General features: G+C 50.5%; 1 protein-coding gene across 1 annotated transcript in view; it reads right to left on the bottom strand.

The window, feature by feature from the left end:
- The window catches only part of PLEKHG4B (pleckstrin homology and RhoGEF domain containing G4B), a gene marked incomplete at both ends in the record, with an annotated part of 64,639 nt that extends 52,821 nt beyond the window's left edge, over window positions 1–11,818 (bottom strand). Inside the window, 1 exon segment of the mRNA XM_081231247.1 lies at window positions 11,768–11,818. Within this exon segment, the coding sequence (XP_081087373.1) occupies window positions 11,768–11,818 (51 nt within the window).
- Window positions 11,819–14,790: the final 2,972 nt, after the last annotated feature.

Below are 14,790 nucleotides of genomic sequence, written 5' to 3'. Positions count from 1 at the left end.
GAGTGCAGGAAGGCAGAGGCAAGTGGCAGCATATTTAAGCAAAATTTAAGGTATTTTAAGGGAAATGCAAACTCTATATGCATGATTAGAAGAACAAAACAGATATTCTAATAAGAAACCTGTACTGTGTGTGCTTGCAATGCTAAACGGTGCTTTTCATGCACCCTCCCTGCCACCGAACTGCCCTAAGAAAGTGACCACAAAGCATAATGGTCCCAGGCACAGACAGGCAGGGCATGTGTGGCTCCTGCCATGTGAACGGGCCCTGGGTTTCCTGAGAAAGGGACCTGAGAGGGACAGAGAAGGACTTGCCAAACAAAACTGGGAGGGATGTCAACTCTGAAGCTGAAGCTAACCCTGGAGCCCCAAACCACACTCTGAAAGGGCCTGGCAGGCGCTTACAACTCCTGGAATTACACAACAGGGGGAGGCCTGGGGGCAAACACAGTATAGAGGGGGTGGTGCTGCTGCAAACTACAAGCACCCAGTGGCGGCCGGGCTCAGAGTGCGAGCAGCCTGACAGGCAGAGCTGGACGAGTGCAGGCTGGGGGCTCTGCTGGGGGCCGTGTGGGCAGCGCGTCTGCACAGCCTGGCTCTCGGGCGCTCACACTGGGAGTCACACACCTGGTCCAGGAGGGAGGTGGGCAAACACCTGTGCATGAGCGTTCCTCACCCACGGAGAAGAACGACCCCAGGAGGTAGAGATACCCCTAGTCACAGACTGGCCACCAGGGCAGGGTTTCCCACACAGTTTGGGTTTTCACCTGTGGTCAAGGCAATAGCTCTCTCTTTCTCCTCAAAGTGCTCGAATTTGGACAATAAATGATATGGCTAGTCTGCTTATAACATGCGGGTTTCCTTGAGCCCATAAGGGGATAGCTCTCAGCTCAAGTACCAAAGTTTAACCCTGAATTTTCAGTTTGATTGGTACTATAAATGGGTATATCACACTGAACAAAAGGAGGGGGTGAGTGAGTGTGGAGGTGAGTGAGTGTGGGGGTGAGGGTGGAGGTGAGTGTGGAGGTGAGTGAGGGTGGAGGTGAGGGTGGAGGTGAGTGTGGAGGTGAGTGTGGAGGTGAGGGCGGAGGTGAGTGAGGGTGGAGGTGAGGGTGAAGGTGAGTGTGGAGGTGAGGGTGGAGGTGAGTAAGTGTGGAGGTGAGGGTGGAGGTGAGGGTGGAGGTGAGTGAGTGTGGAGGTGAGTGAGGGTGGAGGTGAGTGTGGAGGTGAGGGTGGAGGTGAGTGAGGGTGGAGGTGAGTGAGTGTGGAGGTGAGTGAGGGTGGAGGTGAGTGTGGAGGTGAGGGTGGAGGTGAGTGAGGGTGGAGGTGAGTGAGGGTGGAGGTGAGTGTAGAGGTGAGTGTGGAGGTGAGGGTGGAGGTGAGTGTGAAGGTGAGGGAGGGTGGAGGTGAGGGAGGGTGGAGGTGAGGGTGGAGGTGAGGGTGGAGGTGAGTGTGGAGGTGAGGGAGGGTGGAGGTGAGTGAGGGTGGAGGTGAGTGTGGAGGTGAGTGTGGAGGTGAGGGAGGGTGGAGGTGAGTGAGGGTGGAGGTGAGTGTAGAGGTGAGTGTGGAGGTGAGGGTGGAGGTGAGTGTGAAGGTGAGTGAGGGTGGAGGTGAGTGTGGAGGTGAGGGAGGGTGGAGGTGAGTGAGGGTGGAGGTGAGTGTGAAGGTGAGGGAGGGTGGAGGTGAGTGTGGAGGTGAGTGCGGGTGGAGGTGAGTGAGGGTGGAGGTGAGTGTGGAGGTGAGTGTGGAGGTGAGGGAGGGTGGAGGTGAGTGTGGAGGTGAGTGAGGGTGGAGGTGAGTGAGGGTGGAGGTGAGTGTGAAGGTGAGTGAGGGTGGAGGTGAGTGTGGAGGTGAGGGAGGGTGGAGGTGAGTGAGGGTGGAGGTGAGTGTGGAGGTGAGGGAGGGTGGAGGTGAGTGTGGAGGTGAGTGAGGGTGGAGGTGAGTGAGGGTGGAGGTGAGTGTGAAGGTGAGGGAGGGTGGAGGTGAGTGTGGAGGTGAGGGAGGGTGGAGGTGAGTGAGGGTGGAGGTGAGTGTGAAGGTGAGGGAGGGTGGAGGTGAGTGTGGAGGTGAGTGAGGGTGGAGGTGAGTGAGGGTGGAGGTGAGTGTGGAGGTGAGTGTGGAGGTGAGGGAGGGTGGAGGTGAGTGTGGAGGTGAGGGTGTAGGTGAGGCTGGAGGTGAGGGAGGGTGTAGGTGAGTGTGGAGGTGAGTGTGGAGGTGAGGGTGGAGGTGAGGGTGGAGGTGAGGGAGGGTGGAGGTGAGTGAGGAGTAGTTTTTTTTTTTTTTTTAGTTTCCAATTATAATTCTGTTTTAAACCAATTCAGGATATGTTGAACCTCACTTTATGAAGACTGTGCTGGGTCCGCCCATCTGTTCAATGGCTCAGGAATTTGATGAGACACTAATAAATATTTGACATCTGTGCCCTCAGAGGACAGTGTTTCAGTAGCAGAAGGCCTGACCCGGGTTACTGAATCCTCACAAGAATTGGCGGGAATTCTGCACATAATGGCAGTAAGTCCAGAGTGAGGGTGGGAATATAGCACAGGGTTGTGTGTACTCGGAGCAAGTCGCAGGGGTGTAAAAATAACACCCTTGCGTGCAAGGAAACCGGAGAAACAGCGTGTGAGGTTGGGGCGCGCACCCGGGTCTCTGATCAGTGCTGTGCAGAAGCCCCTCTCCTCCCAGAGTGGGCACCACTGTTCTCGCCCCTCACTTGCTACATTTTACTGACCGTGTTTGAATTCAAGAGGCAAAACAAATGGGCCCTGAAATATGTCCCTCTGTGAACCAAGAGGGGGAAGGAAAAGGGAGAACGGAGATCAAGGGAACCCTACTCATGCAGTGCTGGGCCTGGCAGGGATGACGCACGTTGGCAGGAAGAGTGAGTGGTGTCATCTCCACCCAGCAGCTTGCTGTAAGTGTATGAGGTTGGGGGTTAACAGAAGACCCCTGATTCCGTCACAGAGCGGTGACACCCAGGTCTGTCCTAGACCAGCCGGAGCCGGGTCCAGAGAGGAAGTCGTGCCGCCACTCGGAATGGGAGGTGCAAGACTCAGGAGGCCTTTACCAGGTTTGTTCCTAACAAGCACCCCTCCAGGACCGCAAAGGGAAAAGGCGCGTGCAACAACGCCATCTGGGCAGCGCTCGAAGGCTGTGGGCACCTAGGAGATCTAGGCCAGCAGTGAAGAGGCTGCTGTCCTAGTATAATTCCCGTGCACAGAGGTAAGTGGGCCAGAGGCCAGTGGGTGCTCAAACTGCACAGAGCTCAGGCGTCCTGCGGATCTAGGGCCCGGGGAAGAACTAAGAGTGCCGCCCCTGTAAGGCGAGGGGAAGGAGACCAGGGGAGGGCTTGGGCCCTGCCAGCGCCCCCTGCAGCCTGCCCGAGACCCCCACACTCATGGTGGTTGTGAGCCACTTGGAGTGTGGTTGGAAGGCATCTGTTTCCTCTAGCTGGGAAGAGCGTGATGGATCTAGATGGGGTGACAGGAGGGACAAAATATTAACTGATGTAAAAACACGGAAGACAAAGCTTATGGGAATGTTGGAATAAAATCTGTACTTCTCGGCAGCATGAAGTTGGCCAATGAAAGCGTCTACGAGTGCTGGTGTTTCAGGATTTGAGAGGTGGGTCCTCGTTTGCCTAAGCACCATTGAAGGGGCTGCCGAAACCCACTGCAGGGCCCAGGTGCCTCTCTCCAACTGTCGGTCCAGCCTGGACCAGGCGCTCTGCTTCCTCTCCCCTTGTGGTTTGAGCAGAAATCCCACGGGAAGCACAGCGTCAGGGGACACTTCCTCCCAGGCCCGGTCCCGATGCGCCAACCCTGTGTTTCTGCTCTTTCCTCACTCCTTACCTGTGGTCTTTCTCATGATACACTGGTCACAGAGGCACCACTCTCCTGGATCACTAAATATTTTCCACTCTCAACACCAAAGTGCCTTTACGGAGTACCTACTGTGCGCTAAGCACCCTGAAGGATACAAAGATCAATGTCCTGGGCTGATAGCCTAGTAGGGGGTGTATCACAAGAAAGTGAAAACTATAGTACTGAGGCGGCTATTATCACAGGAGAGGACGCAAGCACCTCTTGGATGCTTGACTGTACCCCAAAGACAACATGATGGAAACGTGTGAACTCTGGTATGTGTCAGACACTGCTTAAGCATTTTATACGGATTAACCTCATCACAGTCCTTGCCCAAATGGCTTTTTACCCAGTAGCTACATTTTGAAGTCTTAAACTTCTGCAGATTTCCTAGTAATTTTATATTTTGGCCTTTGACACGAACTTGTTTCTTAAAGAGGTTACTTCTTATTTCAAAACGTACATTCTTAAGATGTATTCTTGTACAATATAATGAAATTTTAAAGCAGAGTTATAAAATTTGTTCCAAATTCTCAACGAAATACTAGGAAACCATATCTAACAGCATATTACAAGGATTATTGACCAGGACCAAGTGGGATTTATTCCAGGAAATGCAAGGGTGGTTCAACAATCAATCAATGTAATACTCCACATTAATAGAATGAAGAAAAAACCCCTATGATCATCTCTAATGATGCTGAAAAAGCATTTGACAAACTCTAACACTTTCATGATAAAAACACCCAGAAAACTAGGAATAGGGAGGCTCTTCCTCAACATGATAAAAAGGCACTTATCAGTGACCACAGCTAATTTCACACTCAACAGTGAAAGACCAAAAGGTTTTCCTCTAGCAACAGGAACTAGGCAAGGATGCCCACTTTCTCCACTGCTATGCAACACTGCCCTGAAAGTTCTAGTCAGAGCAATTAGGCAAGAAAAAATTAATGGCAAATTAATTTAGAAATGAAGAAGTAAAACTATCTCTATTTGCAGATGACATGATCTTAAATATAGAAAATCACAAAGAATCTACAAATAAAGCTACTAGAGCTAATAAGTGGATTCAGCAAAGTTGCAGGGTATGAGATACAAAATCAACATGCAAAAATCAGTTGTGCTTCTCTACACCAGCGATGTAGAATCCAAAAAGGAAATTAAGAAAACAATTCCATTCTATAATATCACCTAAAAAGAATAAAATACTGAAGAATACATTTAACCCAACAGATGAAAGACTTGTGCACTGAAAACTACAAAACATTACTGGGAGAAATTAAAGAAACATAATTAAATAGAAAAACATTCCTGGTTCATGGATTGGAAGGCTTAACATTGTTAAAATGTCAATACCATTCAAAGCGATCTACAAATTCAATGCCATTTCTATCAAACTTTCAATAGCTTTTTTTCTAGAAATGGGAAAAAAATCTTCAAATTAATATGGAATTTCAAGGGGTCCTGAGTAGCTAAAGGAATCTTGAAAAAGAAGGACAAATTTGGAGGACTCACACTTCCTGCTTTTAAAACTTGCTACGAAGCTACAGTAATCAAAACAGTATGGTTTTGGCATAAAGACAGACACACAGACCAATGGAATAGAACTGAGGGTTCAGAAATAAACCCCCCAAACTACAGCCAACTGACTTTCAACCAGGGTTCCAAGACTATTCAATTGGGAAAAAATAAGTTCTTCAAAAAATGGTGATGGGAAAAGTGGATATCCATATACAAAATAATTAAGTTGGACCCCTATCTCACACCACACACAAAAATCAACTAAAAATGAGTCAACGACCCAAATGTAAGCACTAAAGCTACAAAATTCTTAGAAGAAAACATAGGGATAAATCTTCATGACCTTGTATGTGGCATGACCTTGTATGTTTTCTTAGATACGACACCACAAGCATAAACAACGAAAGAAAAAATATATAAATTAAATTTTATCCAAATTTAAAACTTTTGTGCATCAAAAGATACTATCAAGAAAGTAAAAGGATAGCCAACAGATGGGAGAAAATATTTGCAAATCATATATCTGTGAAGAGTCTAGTGTCCAGAGTATATAAAGAACGCTTAGAACTCAACAATAAAAAGACAAACAACTCAATTTAAAATAGGCAAAGAACTTGAATAGACATTTCTCCAAAGAAGATATACAGATGGTCAACAAGCACATGAAAATAAGTTCAACATCAGTAGTCATTAGGGAAATGCAAACCAGAACTACAATATCACTTCATACCCACTAGGGTGACTACAAAACTGGAAAATAAAAAGTCTTGGTGAAGCTGTGGAGAAATTGGAACCCGCATACATTGCTGGGAAAATGTAAAATGATTAGGCTGCTGTGAAAAAAAAATCTGATGGTTCATCAAAAAGTTAAACATAGCTGGGGACTTCCCTGGTGGTCCAGTGGTTAGGACTCTGAGCTTCCACTGCAGAGGGCATGGGTTTGATCCTGGTCGGGGAACTAAGGTCCCACATGCCACGTGGCAAGGCCAAAAAAAAAGTTAAACACAGAATTACCATGTGACCCTGAAGGTATATACCCAATAAATGAAATAAATGAAAATATATGTACACACAAAAACTTGTAAGGACATAATCATAGCAGCATTATTCACAAAACCTAAACGCTGGAAACAGTCCAAAGTCCATCAACAGATAAATGGATAAACCAAATTTATGGTCCATCCATACAATGGAATATTAATTTTTTTTTAACTTAAAAAAATATTTATTTATTTTGGCCGCGCCGGGTCTTCATTGTGGCATGCGAACTCTTAGTTGCCGCATCCATGTGGGATCTAGTTCCCCGACCAGGGATCAAACCTGGGGCTCCTGTATTGGGAGTGTGGGGTCTTACCCACTGTGCCACCAGGGCAGTCCCCTACAATGGAATATTATTCAGCCATAAAAGGAATGAAGTTCTGATAATGCTACAGCATGGCTGAAACTTGAGAACATTATGTTCAGTGCAGTAAACCAATCATAAAAAGACAGATACTGTATGATTCCACTTACACGCAGTGGTACTTAGTGTAGGCACAGTCATAAGGACAGAAATTAGAATGGTGGTTGCCAGGCTCTGGGGGCAGGGCGGAGTCAGGAGTTACTGTTCAGTAGGCGTAGAGTTTCAGATTTACAAGACCAGGGAGTCCTGGGAATGGATGGTGGTGATGGCGCACAACAAGGTGAATGCATGTAATACCACTGAACTAAAAGATGGTTAAAATGGTAAATTTCATGCTATATGTATTTTAACACAATAAAAAGTCACATATTTTATGATTCCACTTATACGGAATATTCAGAGTAGACAAATCCATAGAGACACAGAGCACATTAGTGGTTCCAGGGGCTGAGCAGAGGGTGGAATGGGAGAAGCTGCCTAAGGGGTGTGGGGTTCTGCTTTGGGCTGTAGGAATGTTCTGGAACTAGACAGAGGTGGTGGTTGCACACCATTGTGAATGTACTAAATGCCACCAGATTGTTTGATTTAAAATGGCTAAATTTGTGTCATGTGAATTTCACCTCAGTTAGCTGTGTTTTAAAGAGTTAGTTCTGGTACCTTCCAGAAATTGTGATGGTAGTTTCCTCCTCATGTGTGGCTTTTGTTGCTCTGTGTCGCCAACAACCCTTCCACATGCTCCTCCTATTTAAACATGTGCTTTCGGGGGAGCTTATACGGGGCTTTGAGGCTCGTCTGCTCGGTTCACATCGCCGTGATTCTCTGGGTTGCCATCTCTGGACGGGCAAGAATCAGTTTGAGAACCAAACGCTCACCCTTTACCCAGCGTGGTACTCTGGGCTGACTAAATGCTTCTTCCAGTTACCTTTTCTTTAGTCTTTTTGAATAATCCATAGGGAAAGCTCTGGGACCCTTGAACTTAAGTGGAGCTCATGACCTACTGATTTGGGCACTTTCACAAAGCATTTCTTTAAAAAATTAACGAATACATTGTTAAAATAGCACATAATTGTAGTTGTAATTCCTCTTCCCTGGTGATATCTTTGAGCATCAACATACTTTGAAGATAACTTCAATGAATATTTTTCATTAAGTGATTCCAGGAAAAATTATAACTCAATCATTTTTCTCTCTTATTTGTATGAAAATCTCTCTTCTTCTCTATCACAGTCACAGAATAATAGCCAACATTTACTGAGCACTTACTGTATGCCAGACACTATTCTAAAAACGTCGAAATACTATTATCTTCCCCATTCTAAAGCTGGTGAGGTTGAGGGGCTTACCTGCCCACCCACTCAGTGAGGGAACCAGAACTGAACCCAAGCCACTATGGCCTCCCTAACCACCAAGCCCACTGCTTCCATCCACACTGCCCTGTGTCTCATTCTAGCCAGAGACAGAGCCCAAGAGCTCTCAGAAACTCATTCCAACCTCTTCACTCTCCGGGCGAGGCCACCTGATGGCCCGCAGCTAATTCTAAACCACTTGACAAGGAAGGGAAGGGTCAACCTTTTCCATTCACTGAAAATTCATTCAGGCACGTCTCTTCTGCACCGTGCACTATCATCTGCACCTCAAAAACCACATGCAAAGTTCATTCATTATGTCACACCAGGTATCGCCAAGCTGTTCTCTGTAATTGCCTTGAACCTGCTTTACTATATTGCACTTAGGCAAGGAAAGTTTCCCAGAATCATCTGTAACCTGGCTGCTCTCTCTGAGGCCGTTATTTTATTCTTAAAAATCTCAGGAATCGTGTTAGCTCAGGTCACGGGGCAAGCCCTGCATCTGCGTAGCCCCGTGAGGTTGGGACTGGGCGGGGGAGTGACAGTGAGCTTCAGAGGAGGGGATACAGTTGCCACCTTGTGACAAATACTTGTTGAGCACCTACTGTGTGCCAGGCACCATTCCAGGCACCAGGGAAATACGGGGAATGAAATAAAGCCGGTGCTGCCTGGGGAAACAGGCTACTAAGGGTAGTCAGGATAAGGTGATGTCAGTCCAAATCATTGTGGGGCAGGGGCTGCGGAGGGGGCTGCAGGCAGGACGACCCAGGGGAGCTTTCTGAGGCTAATGCGTACCAGGGTTGGGGGTCCCACGCTGGGGGGCTGCAGGCAGGAGAGACTTCGCCAGGGGAGGTGCACATACTCAGTACCTGGCAGACTTGCACAGTCTTAGTGCAGAACTTCAAATTAATTGCTGTCCCAAACTGTTGTTGGCATTAGATTTAATCCTTATCCTAGGTCTCAGAAACATAAGTAGTTTTAAAGTCATATAAAATAAACTCCCCACAAAGTGAGTTTTGCACAACCTGATTTTCTCACTTTTGGGGAAAGTTCTGTAAGGTTGGACACTTGTCTAAAAGTATCTGAAGGCTCTGTCTTTGAGAATTTGGGCCCAGGTGTGAACTGAGACACCTGGAAAGTTGTCCCAGATATCAGGACAGAGACAGCCTTCAACTCAGGAACATTCAGCTCGGTGATGACCTGGGTTTCCTTTCAAGAAGCATCAACTCATCCACTTTAAAATTAGACGCTATGGTGCTCCGAGAGGTGGGTGGCCACAGGTTATCCTGTAAGTGAACAGACTGAAACTCCAAGAGTCCGAACCACCGGCCCAAAGGCTGACAGATAACAGGGGGTGGATGTGGGTGCACATCCAATCCAAGACCCCAGGCCTGTTCCCTGGGCACCAGGTGGAGGTCCAGAGCCTCTTCTCCACTCCCCAGGCACCTGCCCTCCTTGACTCCCTTGTAGGGTAAATGGCAACTGTGGGATGCCTTCTGCTCACAGGATCCCAGATTCCCAAGGCTTCTCAGGACCAACAGGTTCAGGGCAGGACTTGCCACCTTGCAGCCCGCCCCTCGGTCCCACCACCCTCCTGACCCCTTCGGAAGTGTGCTGGGCTCTTAGGTCAGACCAACTGTCTCTCTGGGATCATTTTTCTTGACTGGGCCAGTGAGCACTGGCCTGTGCACACCTGCTGAGTACCAGGCCCTGTAAGGGCCAGAGGGATGCAGGTAAAGAAGCTGCAATCCCGAGGGAACCTCCCATGGAGAGCAGAGCACAGAAGCCCTGTTCTGACAGGGCAGGAGGATAAATACAGAGCAGAGGCACCACTGCCCCTGGGCACAGCCGTGTGGAGAGGAAAGCCACCGCTTCCAGGCTGCTTCTTGGCTGGGAGCCACAGGTCAAGTGCGGAAGCCTGGCTTTCCACCATTTGGAGAATGGGTACCCTGTCCTGGAGGATGGCTGTTAGGGCCGGATGGCTCTAAGTGACTTGATTTTTGTTCAAGCAAAAAGAGAGGACACATTAGTTCTGTTTGGAAGGAGGGAGGCATGGGAACTGGGCTTGAATGATTCTCATTAAAAAAATGCCGTGATCTGGGAGCCTGGGTTCTCCTGTGTTTGCCTGGATGATACAACCTGTGAACACACATCTCAGAGAGTCTCGGGGCAAATTCAGGCCGACTTTATTTCCTTAGCCCAGCATTTTGGGGATGCTTTACGAGTAATAAAGTATTCTGGTGACACCACCACCAGGCTCATGAACTACAGACACAAAGGTCCACATTTCACAAACGCGATTTCAGACTAGACCTACACAGGGGCCCCTCTAACGGGATAAAACCACAGGTCACCTGCACCGAGGCCCCCAGTCCACTGGAAAGGTCAGGGCTCTGTTCTCTGTGGCCCACTTGGGCAAGTCCAGTTGTGATCCCAACCCAGACCACTGTTCCTGTTTGCAGACTGGATGCCAAACTGTGAGATCAAAACAGGGCGTCTCCTCAGAAGCAGAAGTGGGTGCATTATCTCTGTGGGGGATGCCCAGCCCTCCTACAGGGATGTGGCTCCACCAGGAATGCAAACATCTTAGAGTCTCAAGGTGTCCACTGAGAGCAAACGGTGGCCTCTGAGGTTCCTCCTGATGCAGAGAGCCTGGGAGTTGGAGGGTTAGGGTCAGGAAGCCAAACCTCACTTCTGTCCACTTTGAAATCTCTTTTCCGGACGCTGAAGCCGACTTGATGCTCAGTTGTTAGTTATGCACAGTTTCAGCTACCTTCAACTTAATTTTTAAATTATGTGTTTTAAGCCTTAATTAGACACCTGAAAGTACCAGCTAAACTTTTAAAGTGAAAATGCTGTTGGGTAACAGGAGTAGAGTGTAATTACGGTACCCAAACGCTCTGTAATCTAGTTCACAGGAAAAAGGGAAAGACAGACCCGACGCACGTTTTGCAGTTCACAGGAAGAAATACAAGACAGCTTCCACCACACTCTTCTAGACCTGAAATCACTGTCTTGTTTACTAGGCAATGTTCATTATTTATTTATTTATTTTTTTTTTATTTTTTTTTTTTCTTTTTGCGGTATGCGGGCCTCTCACTGTTGTGGCCTCTCCCGTTGCGGAGCACAGGCTCCGGATGCGCAGGCCCAGCGGCCATGGCTCACGGGCCCAGCCACTCCGCGGCATATGGGATCCTCCCAGACCGGGGCACGAACCCGTATCCCCTGCATCGGCAGGCGGACTCTCAACCACTGCGCCACCAGGGAGGCCCAATGTTCATTATTTAAATCGACTGCCTTTCCAATATAAAAGTCTATCCTGGTATTTTTAAAGTAAAAGTTCTTTGTCTTCGTGCACAAAGTTCATTGGTTTGTCCTACCAGTTTTGAGGTAATGAATAACTCAGGAACATTCTCATTGACAAGCGTCTTTTTGTCCTAGTCCCCTCCCCTGCACTCCCTTCACACCCCAGGAATGCAAATCTGTCTTGTAACGCATACTTCTCTCATAAATATTCAGGAGGTTAAGGGAAAAGTTTGCTAACCCTTCGTTTAAGTGACCGGAAAAAGTGAAAGCTCCCTCGCGCTGCCGCAGCCGCGGCCTCAGGACCCTCCCCACAGCCGCCGGCCGTCCCCTACCTTGTTGCCCGAGCCCCGGTCGCCCCGGCCGAGCGCCGCGCTGAGAGCCATGGTGGCGCCGCCTTTGTCCCGTCCGCGGGGAGGATAGCGCTCGGAAGGCCCGCCCGCGGGGCGTGGGAAGGGCGGCGGGCTAGGGGCGGACCCTCCCGGCCGCGCCCCCTGCCCGCCTCACAGGTGGGGCGGGGGCGGGGCCTGGGGCCTCGGGGGACGGGGAGGGGCGCCTCTCCCCTGGGGGCTCCGGGGCGAAAGTGGGAGGGGGGTCTCACCCCGGGGGCTCCGGGGCGGGAACAGGCGGACCCTCTCGGGTCGCGCCCCCAGCCCGCCTCACAGGTGGGGAGGAGGGGCGGGGCCTGGGACCGCGGCAGGTTGGGGGCGTGGGAAGGGGCCTTTCACCCCCAGGGGCTCCGGGGCGAAGGCTGGAGCGGGACCCCGAGGTAGGAGGGGGCGTCTCTCCCCTGGGGGCTCCGGGACTGGGTGTTGGAGGGGGTCTCATCCCCGGAGGCTGCTGGGCGAGGCAGGTTGGGGGCGTCTCAGCCCCGGGGTGTGGGCGGCCTTGTAGGTGCCTCGGGCCGCACCCTCACCTGGGAGAAGACCCCGCGGGGGCGGAAGGCTGGGGGCGAGCTCCTCCCTCCCCGAGCAGGGGCGGGGGCGGAATTCTTTGTGACTTTTGTTCTCGCAGAGCTTGGGGACCTACCATGTTATGTTGTTCGCAGACCAGTGGCAGTGGCGCTGCACCCGATTTCCGTGGGTGTAGACAGACTGGACTCTGATTTCTGCTGGTGAACGCTATCGGATTTTGATTTCCCCCAGTGTAGATAGATTCACACCTGACGTGCAACGGTGTAGACAGACTAGTGAAGATAACCGGACCCTGATTTCCATTGGTGTAGGTGGAGCGGACCGATTTCCGCCGGTGTGGAAGGACCGGCCTTCTCTTCCCGCCAAGCGAGCTCCCTGGCCTATGGGACGCTCTCTGCCGGGTAAACAGAACTCGTGAGCCTCTGGGCCTCAGCGGGCGGCCACCTTCCCCTCCTTGGGGAGTCGGGCGCGCGGACAGATGAACAGGCTCTCACTGGCTTTGCAACTGCAATGCCTGGGTTTGTGGAGAACCTACAGAAACAAAGTGCCCCCACCTCCAGCCCCAGCCCGGGGAGACAGACGCCTTCCCTGTAGCTAGGCGACTGTAGGGCTCTGGCTCGGGGAGCACTTGCTGTGTGCTGGGGATGCAGCCGGCTTCTCAGAGGAACCCGTCCCCTGGGGGGGGGGCGTGTCTCGTCCTGTACTGTGTCCCGACTAGAAACAGGACACTGACTCAGTCCCCCCACTGCGGACAAACGCCCTCATTTAGAGATAAAGTTCAGTTGTGCTGGAGCTGCATGGCTTCAGGTACAGAGTGAAAGAAGCTGAGGGCGGCAGGATGAGTTCTGCGCCCTCACCCAGCACCGGTTCTTTGGATTCCTCTGCGGCTCCTCTGTTCTGCTTCCTGGAACCTCCAGCCCCTCCCACTGGGCCTGAGCAGACTCGGCCCCGTCTCAGTGCTGGGGTGTGACTCGTTGTCTGCGCCTCCCTGAGGGCCCCTGCCTCATCCTCTTCTCACCCCTTACCTGCCCATGACGCTCCAGAAACAGGAGGCACATAAACCTCTGCATAAACAGGCGCTGCATAAATCTCTGTGGTCCCAAAGCACCTGCCAGGCCAGAACTGGGGTATGTTGGCATGCTTCCAGAACAGGTGACATTGTCCCTGTTCAGCTCCTCCAGGATCCAGGAGCTGACGTCGGGGAGGACGACAGTGACCTGGATGCCTGGTTAGGGAGCAGCTCTGGAATCTCACTCTTATGGAGATTTGGGGGCCCACAGGGGTTGTACCTCTGTTGTACCTAGGCAAAGCCTGCACTGGGAAAGCCCAGGAGTCCTCATGTGCTGTCTCTAGCCACAGTTGCTAAGGATCTGATTCTTTCTTTGCTATGTATCCATAGAGTCAGGGATGTCCTTTAAGAAGTTTTCCCCAAAACTTGGACTATTGAAATGGCTCAGTTTATTCAGAAGGTATTTATTGGTCACCTACTTTTGGCCAGTCACTGCATGGCACCTGTCAGGCCCCTTGGGGATCTGACATTCCAATGGAGATAGACAATAAACCAATGAACAGAGAAATACCTCTGAATAAGGCAGATGGTCAAGCCAGAGAAGACTGTTCAGGGACCAGAAGAAAGGGAGGGAGGGAGCTGCTTGTGACTTCCAGGCAGAAGGAGCCACCTGTGTAAAGGCCCTGAGGCGGGAATAGATCTGGTGCGCTTGAGGGACAGCAGGAAAGCCGGTGTACCCAGGAGCACGGTGAACGAGGGCACGCACGTGCGGAGGAGACGAGGCTGGAAAGGCTGAAGGGATAAGTAAGTCCTAGTGATGAGTTTTGTTTTATTCTGAGTATTGTGGGAAACCACCGTGGAGAGAGTTTGGAGAGGAAGCAACATTATCAGATACATTCCAAACATCTCACCTGGCTGCGGTGTGGACACCACAGCTGCCTGAGGCGGGAAGAACAGTCAGGAAGCCACTGCCAGCATCTTGGTGAGAGCGATGGGAGCTGGCTTAAGGTAGGAATGCCAGAGGCTGTGAAAAATGGTCAAAGCAGGATCTATGTAAAGGCAGAGAGAGCTGAGAGGGGTGACCCATGTCTGGCTCTGGGGAGTGAGGGAGAAAGAAGCTGAGGAGGAAGGTGGCAGGCAGTGAATTAGCTGGTCATGGCCTCTGCGAAACACTTCACATGCTCCCCTGGAGACCGCAAAACTACATGCCCCAGAGATTACAGATGTGCCTGGTTTTGCTTTTCCACGCACCACATAAGACATGGGGGGAGCCACAGGAGTAGTGGCTGTCTCAGCAGATTGGCAGTGGAGGTGACTGGTTCCTCTGGGGCAGTTCACGTCTTGTCCCTGGCAGCACTGTTGTCGAGTAGAGGGGAACAGGGCAGTGGGGATTTTCCTAACACAATCCTATAGCATTGTTGGTAGTTCCTCCAGG

This window comes from Mesoplodon bidens (genome assembly GCF_964165515.1).
Source record: "Mesoplodon bidens genome assembly, chromosome: 4".
Taxonomy (NCBI): Eukaryota; Metazoa; Chordata; class Mammalia; order Artiodactyla; family Ziphiidae; genus Mesoplodon; species Mesoplodon bidens.
The sequence above is the reverse complement of the archived record's forward strand: the minus strand, read 5'-3'. Positions and strand labels throughout refer to the sequence as shown.